The following is a 12,521-nucleotide window of genomic DNA, read 5'->3' on the forward strand; positions in this document are numbered from 1 at the left end:
GGCTGCTGGGCCCTGACCCACTCCAGCCAGTCTCACCTTGAGGAGCAGGTGGTATTTGAGCACCCTCTGCATGGGGACCACCAGCAGGTCCTGCAGCTTAAACTTCCCGTCTTGGACCTTCAGGGTGCATTCCTGGGCATCGGGGGAGCAGCAGGTGGATTTAGAGTATCCTTGCCCGGGGACACCGGACCCCAACACTCCCATCCCCCAGCCTGGGGACGGGGCAGACCCAAGCCCTGAACTGGGGCCCAGGTGTCCGGTCTTCCCCTGGTCCGGCTCCCAGAGACCCTCCCCAAACCAGGCATGTGCAGAGGGGTGGGCTTCACAGCAGGCGGGTAGGGGACCTGCTGCCCCTCACAGCCTCAGGGGTCTGCAGGGGCCACATGGGGGCGATTCTGAGTGACGCCTGGCCTGAGGTCTACCAGGGACACTGGGGGAGGCCAGCTCACATTAAGGGGGGCACCGCCCTCAGGAACCAGGCGCTCCCCACTGGTTGCCTGGACACACGAGGGCATTGGGCCTCTCCGAGGGGCGAGTCACCCCCAGCACTGCAGGAGCAAAGGGACGTGGCACCAGGGTTCACTCTGGGAACCGTCTGACCGGCCAGATACAACATGGGAAGCCCAGCCTCTGGGGGGACGACACGGCAGGGGTGGGAGGCTCCCAGCAGATGTCCATCACCTGGGGCCCCCGTGGGGTCCCGATAGGCCAGGGCCAGGGCTCAGTCACAGCCCCCCACTCAGCCGGATCTAGTCCGGAGGTTCTGCCACAGCTGCACCCAGGCTGGGCCCTGGCCTGGGATGGTGACCTCCCCCTGCCCACTCTCAGCCCCAACAAAATGCAAAGGAAAAAAAATCATCTGCCAAAAACACCTACCAAAAATGTCCCATCACTGCCCCGTCCCCAGCTTCCCATGAAACGGGTAAGAGGCCAGGGAACTGGAAGCTCGGAAATGGCAAGGGCCAGGCCAGGCCGGGAAGCCCCAGGTACCTCGACTTTCTGTCTGAAGTCCTCCCTGCTGGCGAGAAGCTGGCTCAGCGTGCTCTGGGCGTGCTCCATGCGGCTGCAGTACTCCCCGTAGATCAGGAGCCTGGACGGCGGGCGCGTGCACACACACACACACACACACACACAGGGTGTGAGCCCGAGCCGTCTTCACGTCAGGCTGTAAGCGTAGCAAGCAGCTCTCTCCCCGTGACAGCTCCTCACGCGTGAGCACATTTCACGGTTTTGTTCTTTCCGTGAGGCTGCCCCTGCCTTCCCCGAACCCAAGGAGGCCCTCTTCTGTGGTTCTGTTTCAGGTCAGGACGGGGTTTGGGGGTGCCGCTCTCAGCCCTCCATCCCGCCCCTGGAAAGGGCCAAAGCCAGACAGGAGCCCCCGCCTCCCCAGGCGGCTCATGCTGCAGCCCGCAGGCAGCAGGCACCAAGGCCCGGCCCGGCTCTGTGCTTGCCCTGGGGGGCCGGCTCCTGAGCTGACATTTAGAGGTGCGGGGACCCCGTGGGCCAGCCCTTGTTGCTGCCACATGGCACCGATGGTCTGTGCCTGGGTTCCAGCCACCGGCCTCTCAGGGCAGGGTGACGTCAGCCCCCATCACCTGGGAGACGGGGGGCTGGGAGGGGCCGCGGATCCAGGGAAGATGCGGGGTGCGGAGGGGGAGAAGGAGCTCTGTCTAACCCAGCCCCGCCTCCCCCGCTTCCGGCCTCCCCTGCGTCCACTGCCTGCCCGCCATCCTGCTTCTCTCCTAACACCCTCTGCTTTGTTCCCCACCACGATCCTCCAGGGCCGCAGACCAGAGCCCCCGGCACCGGGGTCCAGAGCTTTCAGGGCCTTGGGTTACTAGCCTGAAACTTCATCTTTCAAAATCTTGTCACCCGACTACCGAGTAGGCCCCTGGAGCAGGACCAGGCAGGTGACGTCATTGGCTATAATAAGATGACTGCAACGTCACCACCTCTGGGAGCCACCAGGGCCAGGAGCTCCACGCACAGTGTCACCACCCTTTAACCCACTTATAGAGGTGGCGGTGATGAGCCCCACTTCCCAGTGGGGAAACCGAGGCCTCAGTGAACTTGCTAAGAGTCACCAGCTAATAAAGGGCGGCACCGAGAGGCCAGGCCCCGCGCATGACGTTCCAGGGACGCCCTGCCAGACGCAGGTTACGCTGTGTGTCTGCAAACGTCTGGAGGCTTCTCCCGGCCCAGCTCTGGGAAGCTCGGGTGAAGACGACCTCAGGCCCATTTCTCTGTCCTGCGCGGAGGCTGTTTCACCCTGGGGTACCTGGCGAGGCGCTGGGGGGACGCAGTCAGGCCTGTGTGGCTTCACTTTGGAGATGACACTGCATCCCGCTGGGTCTGTGGGACTCCCCAGGCTCTCCCTGCACGGCCCGAGGGACCCGCGGTGACCACACCTGGGCCGGGCATCCAGCACCCCGGCTCTGCCACGTGAGCCCCTGGAGAGGTCTCCCCTCCCTGGGGCCTTGGGGGTTTGGGACAGACGGCCGGGTCCTGAGTCCCAAGCCTCGGAAAGCACCCGGCCGCACCTGGCAGAGTGTGACACACTGACCAGGAGCCACTTCGCATGAGAACCTGAGCCCTGGTTTCCACTTCAAGGAGTCTGCTATTAAATTCGGAATTTTCATATAAAAGTTGATTAAGGGGCTTCCCTGGTGGCGCAGTAGTTAAGAATCTGCCTGCCAATGCAGGGGACATGGGTTCGAGCCCTGGTCCAGGAAGATCCCACATGCCACAGAGCAACTAAGCCCGTGCGCCACGACTACTAAGCCTGCGTTCTAGAGCCTGCGAGCCACGACTCCTGAGCCTGCACGCCTACAGCCCGTGCTCCGCAACGAAGAGTAGCCCCCGCTCGCCGCAACTAGAGAAAGCCCATGCGCAGCAACAAAGACCCAACGCAGCCAAAAAGAAAGGGAGGGAGGAAGGAAGGAAGGGAAAGAAAGCCAGTTTCATGAACCAAAGTTTAAAAAAAAAAACCCAGAAACTTGGAAGTAAGGCAACGCACACATGGAGGACTTGATGGTGCAAGGTCCCACTGGAGCACCTGGGAACACCTGCCACCCGAGGCCCCGGGGAAGGCGGTCTCCCGACCCGGCCTGATGGCACGCTTGCGTGACACTGCTCTGTGCACGTGATTTCCGTCCCGCTGGAGCAGCAACCCAAAGGTTCCAGCGCTCTTACCACGGAGGAAATCGACCGGTTTGCATGTAACGTGGCCACCTCATTCCTAACTTCTGTCCCCGCTGACCCTGCGTGCCAGTGTCCCGGACTGTCCGCTGAGCGAGCTTCGTCAACCTTCTGCACTTTCATGAGGTGGTAGATGTTGGCCACCAGCTCCGGGGTATGTTATTTAACTGCTTGAACTTTCAACTCCGACCCCATAAAGGGAGCCTGAATGCCTCTCACAGAAATACATCTGACGCCTTATTTCCTCACTGCGTCACTTCTGTCTCAGCCCACACAGCCGGGGACAGGACGGAGCACGTCCCAGGACACAGGTGACGCGCCCAGGTGTTCACCCGGGACACGGGAATAAGCTGAGACCACGCGTGGCCAAGACCCCATCCCTCTCCCATCCTGAGCTGCCCCATCTGGGAAAGGAGCTCTGGACAGGGCGGGAGGTAAAGGGCTCTCCGGCTGATGGTCCCAGGGCAGCCATCCTGACAGGGCAGCCACGCGAACCCCTGCGGGGGCTCTAGGGGGTACGAGAGGGTCGTCTCCGTGCCGGACCACCTGACCTCGGGCTTTGAGATGAAAGGCCCCCAGAGACCCTGGTTCCCGTGAATGGAAATCACAGCCAGAGGGCAGCACCGTCCACCTAACCTAAGAGCAAGGAGAAGCCGCAGAGCGCCGAAGCCCTCACCTGCCCAGAGCCTCTCTCTCCACACTCACGGGAATCCCACGGGGTCCTGGGACGGGGAACCTGCCTTGCTGAACGACATTCCTCCTGATAGCACGTGTGCAAAGCCCCACAGACAGTCCCTCCTAAGAGCTGGTCCTCCCGCCTTACCACCGGGCCACCAGCTCCCCAGGCCCCATCCAGCCCGAACCACGGACCCACGAGAAGTCAGGCTCCAGGCCCACCTTGGTCAGCCCCCGCGATAAATACAAACAATGTGACTTCAATGCAAACCCTGCCCGAGAGCCAGCTCCCTCCGTGTGGGAGACGCCTCTTTAAGCCCACACAGCAAGGTTAACAGAAGCCTCTGCCTTGTCTGAGGATCGAGGCTGCATTCATGGGAGAATAAGCTCCAAAAAGAGGGAGGTGACTGTCCTCTGCCACTCCGCACTGCTCACACCACACCTGGACGCTACCCCACCCTTCATCAGTCATGAGCTGCCGGCATCTTGCCCCTTGAATTCCCCAATGGCTTCTGCTGCCCTCCTCAAAAAATCACGGGGCTTCCCTGGTGGCGCAGTGGTTGGGAGTCCGCCTGCCGATGCAGGGGACGCGGGTTCGTGCCCTGGTCCGGGAAGATCCCACATGCCGTGGGGCGGCTGGGCCCGTGAGCCACGGCTGCTGAGCCTGTGCGTCCGGAGCCTCTGCTCCGCAACGGGAGAGGCCACGACAGTGAGAGGCCCATATACCGCAAAAAAAAAAAAAAAAATTATGAATCCCTGTCTTGGCCACCAGATCCTGCAGAACCTGTAACTGCTCCTTGGAGAACCTCCGCTTCGCCCCCTCGGGCCCGCTGCTCCGGCCTCTGCCGGTTCCCCAAACAGTCAGAGCTCCTGGCTCTCCCGCGGCTTCTACTCCCCACGTGGCTCCCCCAGGTCCTCAGGGGGCCCCAGCCTGTGCTACAAGTCCTGCCCCACATCCCCCTCCCCGCTTCCCTGGGCTCTCAGGCACTATCACAGCCCACGGTAAGGCTCTTGTCTGTGGACTCATTTCCCAGGGAGAGCTGAGCCTGCTTCGCTCACCATGATGTCCTTGGCCCAGAGCTCTGGAGCCGCACACAGCAGGCACTCCATAAGTGCGTGCAGAATCGGTAAGCCAGCGAACATCAAGGCCTTAGGGGCTGACTCAGAAATAAGAAGGGACGTGCCAGAAAAGGCGGACGCTGGGATGGACAGTGATTTGGCAAATGAGGTCTGGTGAAATGCAGCCAGCCCCTCCCCCAAAGGGACCCCAAGAAAAGTGCCTGGACCCCCGATGCCTCGCTGGGCGGGTGACCGTCTGCAGAGCTCTCGGTGCCAGGACGCATTCTGCTCACTGCAGTTCTCCGAGGCGGAAACGTCCGTCATTCCCAAAGGAAAGGAGCCCTGCGGGGAGGCCAGCCCGAGGCTGGGCGTAGAGGGTGGAGCGAGGTCTTGTTCACAGGCAAACTGGACCACGGGGACAGGCCAGGCAGCAGAGCCCTTGCGCTGGGGACGTGCAGGGCCCCAGGAGAGGGCAGGTCATCCACCTGTACCTCGGCCACGCGGCCTTGAGCTGGGTTACTGGGCCTCAGTGCCCATCCGACCCCCAGCCAAGGCGCAGCACTAACGAGGTGCTGGGAAGTGTCTGCTGTGCCCGTCACCTGGGTGAGGGTGAGGTCTGACAGTCAGCTCAAGTCCACCAGCGGGGCGCCATGGGCTCACCTAGCATGGTGGCTTGCAGCCAGGTGAGAGGAAAACCCTGTTGGGGGCAGAGGGCGGGTTAGGGAGCCGGCCTGACCCCCAGACCTGATCCCCGTCCCCTTGCCCGGGCTGGCCAGCATGCCCACACTTGCTGGTGCCTGCAGAAAGCTTGTCTGCTCTCCTCTGGCTGCGTCTGCCACCTGTACATGGGCAGTGCCTGCTCCCTCATGGCTCCCGGGAGCCCCCCGACTCATGGCCCCTCAGAAAGCAGGCTTGAGGATCCTTGCCCGTTCAGGAGGCCACAGCTCCTTGCCTGGAGCTACAGGGAGCCTGGGGGAGGCACGTTCAGGTGACCCCAGGTGAAGGCGCCTGGGAATGCAGCTGCCTGTGCAGAGAGGGCTGTGAGTGGAGCTGAGAGTTACCTGATGGGCGATGCAGGGGACCCTCCTGCAGATGAGGGGGACACGGACCCAGGGTCCCCACTGGCCCCTGTGGTGCCTTCTACAGCTCCCAGGACCCCTCATCAGACCCCAGGAATCGGTATATATATATATATTTTGGCTGTATTGGGTCTTCATTGCTGCGCACGGGCTTTCTCTAGCTGCGGCGAGCGGGGGCTACTCTTCGTGCAGTGCACAGGCTTCTCATTGCGGTGGCTTCCCTTGTTGCGGAGCACGGGCTCTAGGCACGCGGGCTTCAGTAGTTGTGGCACGTGGGCTCAGTAGTTGTGGCACACAGGCTCCAGAGCGCAGGCTCAGTAGTTGTGGCTCACGGGCTTAGTTGCTCTGTGGCATGTGGGATCTAGTTCCCAGACCAGGGCTTGAACCCGTGCCCCCTGCATTGGCAGGCAGATTCTTAACCACTGCGCCACCAGGGAAGCCCCAGGAATCGTTTTTTTTTTTGCTGTACGCGGGCCTCTCACTGTTGTGGCCTCTCCCGTTGTGGAGCACAGGCTCTGGACGCGCAGGCTCAGCGGCCATGGCTCACGGGCCCAGCCGCTCCGCGGCATGTGGGATCTTCCCGGACCAGGGCACGAACCCGTGTCCCCTGCATCGGCAGGCGGACTCTCAACCACTGCGCCACCAGGGAGGCCCAGGAATTGGTATTTTTAACAAGCTCCCAGGCGGCTTCAACAAGCAGCCAGGCAGAGGCACCAGGAAGACAGAACCGTCAGGCTCCTTCTCCAAAGATTCTACAAGGGACAGAAAGCCAGGCACCATCTGCTGATGCATCCCTTGAGATTTCAGTGGCTAAAAACCACCATCTCCCAGGACCCTGCAATGCTGGCATCCTGCGAGCCCTTCATGTCATCTGGCTTTGTCCTCGTCAGCATCCCGTCTTGAAGCGCCAGCTGCCACGGCGCAAGGGAAAGAAGCAGGGCCCGGGCTCTCCGCTGGGACGGCAGTGCCATCCTGACACCTGCCCCCTCACACCTAGTTGGAAGCTTCCAGAATCCCAATCCCCCTGCCAGGCTCCAGCAGCACATTCTAGAGAACAGAAGGCTGCCTCCGTACCCCCTCCATCAACTGGGGTGACAAACAGAGGCGCTTAAAGCAAACAATCAAATAGATTCACAGGGGCCACGTAACGTATAATTTTTAAAAAAAAAAACGGTCCCAGCGTTGATTCCTAAAGAGCTGTCACTCTCTCCCATTGACAGTCTTGATTCTGGACCAGGGACCCCACTAACGGGCATGATCGTCACAGGTGACTTTCTGGCGGGGTGGAGGCCGGCGCCCTCTCTGCGTCTAGACTCAGCCTAACCACCTGGGAGGCGTCTGGAGAAGACGGGCCGCCTCGGATTCTGACGAGAGCATCTACGCCCCCTCGGGCTCCACGGACACTTGCCCCAAAGCTGCGGAGACTCGCACAGGACCAGGGCACCACTGGAAGATCCAGGGCTCTGCGCTTCTTGGTCCCAGAACCACGTCTCCCCACATTCAGGGCTGAAGCCAGTTTATGCCAAAACGGCCAGGCATCTGTGTCCAGGGCTGCCGTCCGCACCCCCGCCCGGCTGCCCAGGTCCGGCCCCTACACCTGCCCGGTCACCGCAGCCTTTGCTGGGTGTGGACCAGCGTGTCGGCAGCGCAGGCCTGGGCTCTGCTCACCCTCAGGGCACCAAGTGGCACAGACGCCATCGTGGACCCTGACCGACAGATAAAGAAGTTGGGCTGTGGTGTCATGTAGAAGCAGCGGCACGGCCTCAGCCCTGGGGACCCAGAGCCTGGGCTCTCAGCCATGGCTCCCTGCAGCCCCTGAAGCCCCTCACTCAGGCTGGCACAGGCAAGGGTGGGTGCAGTTGTAGCAGCAGGTGCCACAGGTCACCTCCCCCCAGGCACAGAACTCAGGGGCAGACTCTCCCGGTGCCCGATTCCCATGGGGTCTGCAGCACGGCAGGGGCATCGTGATGGCATGAGTGTCCTTCAGCCACCAAGACCCCCAAGAATAGAGGCAGAGGGGGCGGCTGGAGCCCCCGAGAGGCCCCTCCCATGCAGGCTGTGACGGCAGGGAGGGCAGGCAGTTTTCTCAGTTTACAAGTGAGGACAGGGCGAGTGTGGGAGCACCGACTCCCACCTCGGGCACCATGCAGCAGTAACCTGGGTGAACTCACCCACCAGCTCTGCCCCGCCCCCACGATGGAACCGGAGAGGCCGCGGCCACTCACCTTTCCTTGAAGTCCAGGAAGACCTTGGCCAGCGTGCTGCCCCCCGCCATCATGGACACGTCGATGGCCCTCAGGAAGCTGTGATGCACCTTAATTAGGTCCTGGGACAAAAAGCAACCATGCGTGAGCAGGCACAGCAGCCTGGGGGGCACACGGGCTCTGCGACCACGCTCCTTCCGGGCTGCCGTTTCGATGGAAGGACGTCCACGTGAGCAGCTGGCGCCGGGTGTACTTCCTCACGTACACACCGGCTGCCGTTCACTAGAAGGTGCTACCGCCATCCAGAGTCTGCACCAGGCTGTCCAGACACACGGTGCCCGACCCCAGCCAGCATCCTCGGGACCCGCCCGCTGTGTGAGGGAGTGCAGGGGCTCAGGGGCCCTGAGGGGTGAAGTCTCTCCGCTGTGAAAGGGGGGCCTTGGCCCTGGGGAAGTGTGTCCACACTTCAGAGCAGAGGGGTGGCTAGCAGGCAGCACCATCCCCTGTCCAGGTTCCCAGTCCTTCCGTGGCCACGTGGGCCACTGCTCACAGCAGGATGAAGTCTGGGTCGGGGGGCGCAGGGGCCGTGAAGCTCCGGGGTCTGCGTCAGCCTCACCCAGGAGGTGACCAGCGGCCACCGCTCAAGCCGTTGGCATCCCGAGGAAGAGCAGGGCCAGCGCTCCCCGATGAAGCCCACCCACACGCAGCTTCTGGCCCCGGCTCTGCTGACCACATCGAGGTGAGCCTCCCCACGCGGGATGGCCCTCCGGTGTCCTTGTTCACACACCGCAGAGCAGTGAGAGCGCTCTGTCTGCTCAGGGAGGGGGAGGGGACACACTTCCTTCCACTGATAACAAAGCCTAATGCTTCCTCCAGGGCGTGTGTGCGCCCCAGGCACACCCGCCAGCACAGTATTGGGCAGGGAAGCTCCCAGAAACTGTGTCCTCCATCTCCTAAAACCAAAGTCCCGGAGAAAAGGGGGCCTGCTCACCACCCCCTCATCTGTCAGCCACGAAAACACCCTTTAGCCAGGATCAACCATGCAAGCCCTGGGGACGGTCAAGTGGGAGCCCGCCTGACGTCCGAGCAGGTTAGGACCTCCAGCCCACACACGGTGAGCCAGCGGTGGGACCCTTACCTCCAGGTTGATGAAGATGGCCGCCATGTCTGCCGGGCTCAGCACCAGCCTCAGAGGGGTCATGTAGTTCTGGAAGAAAGAAGCCCATCCTTGCCATCACCGCCTGAAGGATGCCAGTCACCTTCGAGGCCACAGTCGCCGGTCAGAGGGGCTCTAACGGCCTCAGAGAAAAACAGGCAACTGCAGGCAGCACCCCCGTTCCCCCATCAAGGGTCCTGCGGGGCGGCCATGGAGAAGGGGAGACCTGCGCGGGAAGTGTGGGACCGGCTGGGGGTCAGGCCTGAGGACCAGCGCGAGCACCCGCCCCGCCAGGTGGGCAAAGCTCCACAGAGGGCCCCTTGCATGTGGTACTGGACTTCCACCCTAAGGCCAGCCAGGGTGGGCTCTGCTTTTTGAGATATTTGAGAAAGTGGGGTCCTCCCGGGAGGTGAGAGACATCACCCACGGGAGAGCCTGAGGACCGAGAAAGCGCCGTGATTCCCACCCGACACCCATTCCTGAGCCTACGCCCATGAGTGCACCCCCAAATCTGTCATCAAGAGGCCCGCTCCAGCCCCGCAAGCGCCACAGTAGCAGGGGTGCCTCTGCCCCTGGCCTCCTGGAGGCCCCCACAGGGAACGACCAGCCACCCTCCCCTCTCCCCTGCCCCTTCTCCCACAGGGTCCTGGTCCCCTGGCCCTCTCCTTGGCCGCTGTGTGCAGCAAGAGAGACCTGTCCAAACGAAAAAGCACTAGTGGCTGCTGGATGCGCCCAAGCACTTCTCCCTGTGCTGTGCCGGCACGGGCCACCGTGTGACTCCGTTTCCTCACCTGACACGGGGATGGCAACACGGTTAGGGGAGGATTACAAACACGATCACCCCGAGAGCACTCAGCACACGCACACCCCGGCTGGGTACGCCCCCAGCTCAACCCCCGACGTGCACTGCACCCGTACACGGGCAGCGCCCGCCCTCAAAGCCCACATTCCAGGGGTGGAGACGGGCCACAGCGGCCTGCCGGTTTTCTGCGACGAAACTCGGGCTACGTGAAGCCTGCAGGGCCCTGGAAGCAGCTGACCTGGGAGCTGGGACTCAAAGGAGTGGGACTGCTGGGGGCGGGGTGGGCAGCTGGGACCGTGTGTCTGCAGAAAAGCTAGTGGTCGGTGCAGGGGAGGAGCTGAAGGGTGGACACATAAGGGTTGAGTGGGGCGGGAGGAGGGGAAAGGTCAGAAGCCTGGGCCAGACCTGGGGCCAAGGGGCATCTCACGACTCCTGGCTGGAGGCTCCACCATGCCCTAAACAGTGGGGACCTACTTAGGCAACCCCATTATGGCTACACTTGGCCCTACTCTGCAATGAAAGACTAGCCAGGATCTAGCCACTATCTCAAAAACCATGTTGGTCCTTTCATGCCAGCGAGCACTGGCAGCTGGCAATGAGGATGCCCAAGTGACAGGGAAATGGCACCGAGCCAGCGACCACAGGAGGCCAGGGCGGATGGCAGGAGAAGGCCCATCCGTGGTTCTCTAGGAGCTGGGCAGGCCGGCAGGGAGACAGCACTGACCAGCCATTCAAGGGAGCACACAGTCCGCCCCAGGAGCTCCAGAGACTCACGTCACTGGGCCCAACTGCATCCGAGGTGCAGGATGCCCACAGTGGGTGGTACTGCTGTTAGCACCCCAGGGAGCAGGTATACATCAAGAGCTCCCTCAGCACCTGGCCTCGGTGAGTGTATACAGAAAGCGTCTAGCTCTGGGCGAGGATGCAAACATGAAGAGCCTAGCTCAGCGCATTCAGGAGCAGAAGCCATAATGATGCCCAGTTTAGGCTGGAAGGAGCCTCCGAAACAAGCTCAGGAGCAGTCCAGGGTCCGAGCTGAGGCCAAAGGGTGGGAGGTGGGACCAGGGCCAAGGGTGGCAGCTGACGAGGGAACTGGCCTGAGTGGAGCCCACAGCTTGTGTGGGGTCAGAGGGCAGAGGAGGGCAGAGGAGAGGTGAGGGCGACCTCCTTTTCGGTGGAGGGTGCAAAACCGAGAGGGCCCCTGAGCCCCGCCTCCGTCACCGCTGCCCTGAGTCCCTGCCCGGTGACAGCGTCTCCCAGGAGGCAGGGGTCCTGGGTGGACCCGGCGGCCACGCCCACCTTCTCGATGTCCTCCAGGGTCCGGTAGTACTTGGCTTCCGTCTCCTGGATCTCCAGCAGGCAGCAGTTTCTCTTGTCGTCCTCCGTCATGCCCATTTTCTAGAGGGGGCGCAGGAGGTCAGCCAGGACCCCGCCGTGCCCTCCACCTGCCGCCCGCCCGGGCTCGGCCGCGGGGTCACCGAGCGTGAAGGGGGCGGCGTGGGAGACAAAAGGCCCTTCCCCTCCTTTCTGCAGACGGGCAGGCGGAGGCACAGGGGAGGGGACGTGGTGTGACCCTGAGAACTGACGACAGTGCAGAGATGGGACAGAGGCTGCTGAATCTGTCTCCACCGGACTGGTCACCCCTCCAGCACACACGGCAGGTGTCACATGCTTAAAGCGCCGACCATGTGCACAGAGACAGGGTCTGACCAGCTAGCTCCCTGAGGACCCGTGTCCACCAACTGGTCCACCCTCCCAGCTTCAGCCTGTTAGTGCCTCGGAGAAAGAAGACAATTCCCCACAGGGCTGGACTTTCCAAATGTCCACTGCCTCTGAGCAGGTTCTGGAGCTAACAGCCCGTCGGCAGGGGTCACGGAGGACACGCCCCTGGGGCAGGGCCTGCCCCACCTCTGGGGCGGGACTGACCAAGAGACTGTGGCCACAGGGGCCGGGGAAGAGGCAGCAGGTGGGCTGCCTGCCGGAGGTTCTGTGGACGGTCCAGACACTCTCCTTAAGTCCTTCAGGCTGACCGAGCAAGCAAGGCTCCGGGGAGACAGTGCTGGGACGTGGGATGTGCCATTTGGACTCCTACCTGCCCTGACGTCATCCTCCTCCTCCTCCTCCTCCAAGAAATGCCCCAGGGCCCCGCATGGGTTGGCCGGGGCCACAGTTCTCCAAAGTAAGCTGCCAGGCAGGCACATCACCCGGGGCCCCCAGGCTCCTTCCCAAAGCCCGAATCCCCGCTCAGCCTGGGAATTCAGTGTTGAGGGTCCACAATTCCCCTAAAACTGCGTGTAAGAATGTGGTGCCCAAAAGCGTCTCCCTGGGGACAGGGTCCCAAGTTCCTC

The 12,521-nt window shown here is 62.5% G+C and overlaps 1 protein-coding gene across 5 annotated transcripts in view; it reads right to left on the reverse strand.

Moving 5' to 3' along the window:
• Positions 1–12,521, reverse strand: part of VAV2 (vav guanine nucleotide exchange factor 2) — a 177,992-nt gene that overhangs the window by 28,900 nt on the left and 136,571 nt on the right. For all 5 annotated transcript variants that reach the window (XM_081237303.1, XM_081237302.1, XM_081237299.1 and 2 more), the window contains exons 6-10: positions 11,473–11,571; positions 9,354–9,422; positions 8,237–8,337; positions 991–1,090; positions 37–132 (exon numbers count right to left, since the gene is read on the reverse strand). In XM_081237303.1, coding sequence (XP_081093429.1) covers positions 37–132; positions 991–1,090; positions 8,237–8,337; positions 9,354–9,422; positions 11,473–11,571 — 465 coding nt within the window. The remainder of the gene's footprint in view (positions 1–36; positions 133–990; positions 1,091–8,236; positions 8,338–9,353; positions 9,423–11,472; positions 11,572–12,521) is intronic.

Source organism: Mesoplodon bidens, assembly GCF_964165515.1.
Source record: "Mesoplodon bidens genome assembly, chromosome: 6".
NCBI lineage: Eukaryota > Metazoa > Chordata > Mammalia > Artiodactyla > Ziphiidae > Mesoplodon > Mesoplodon bidens.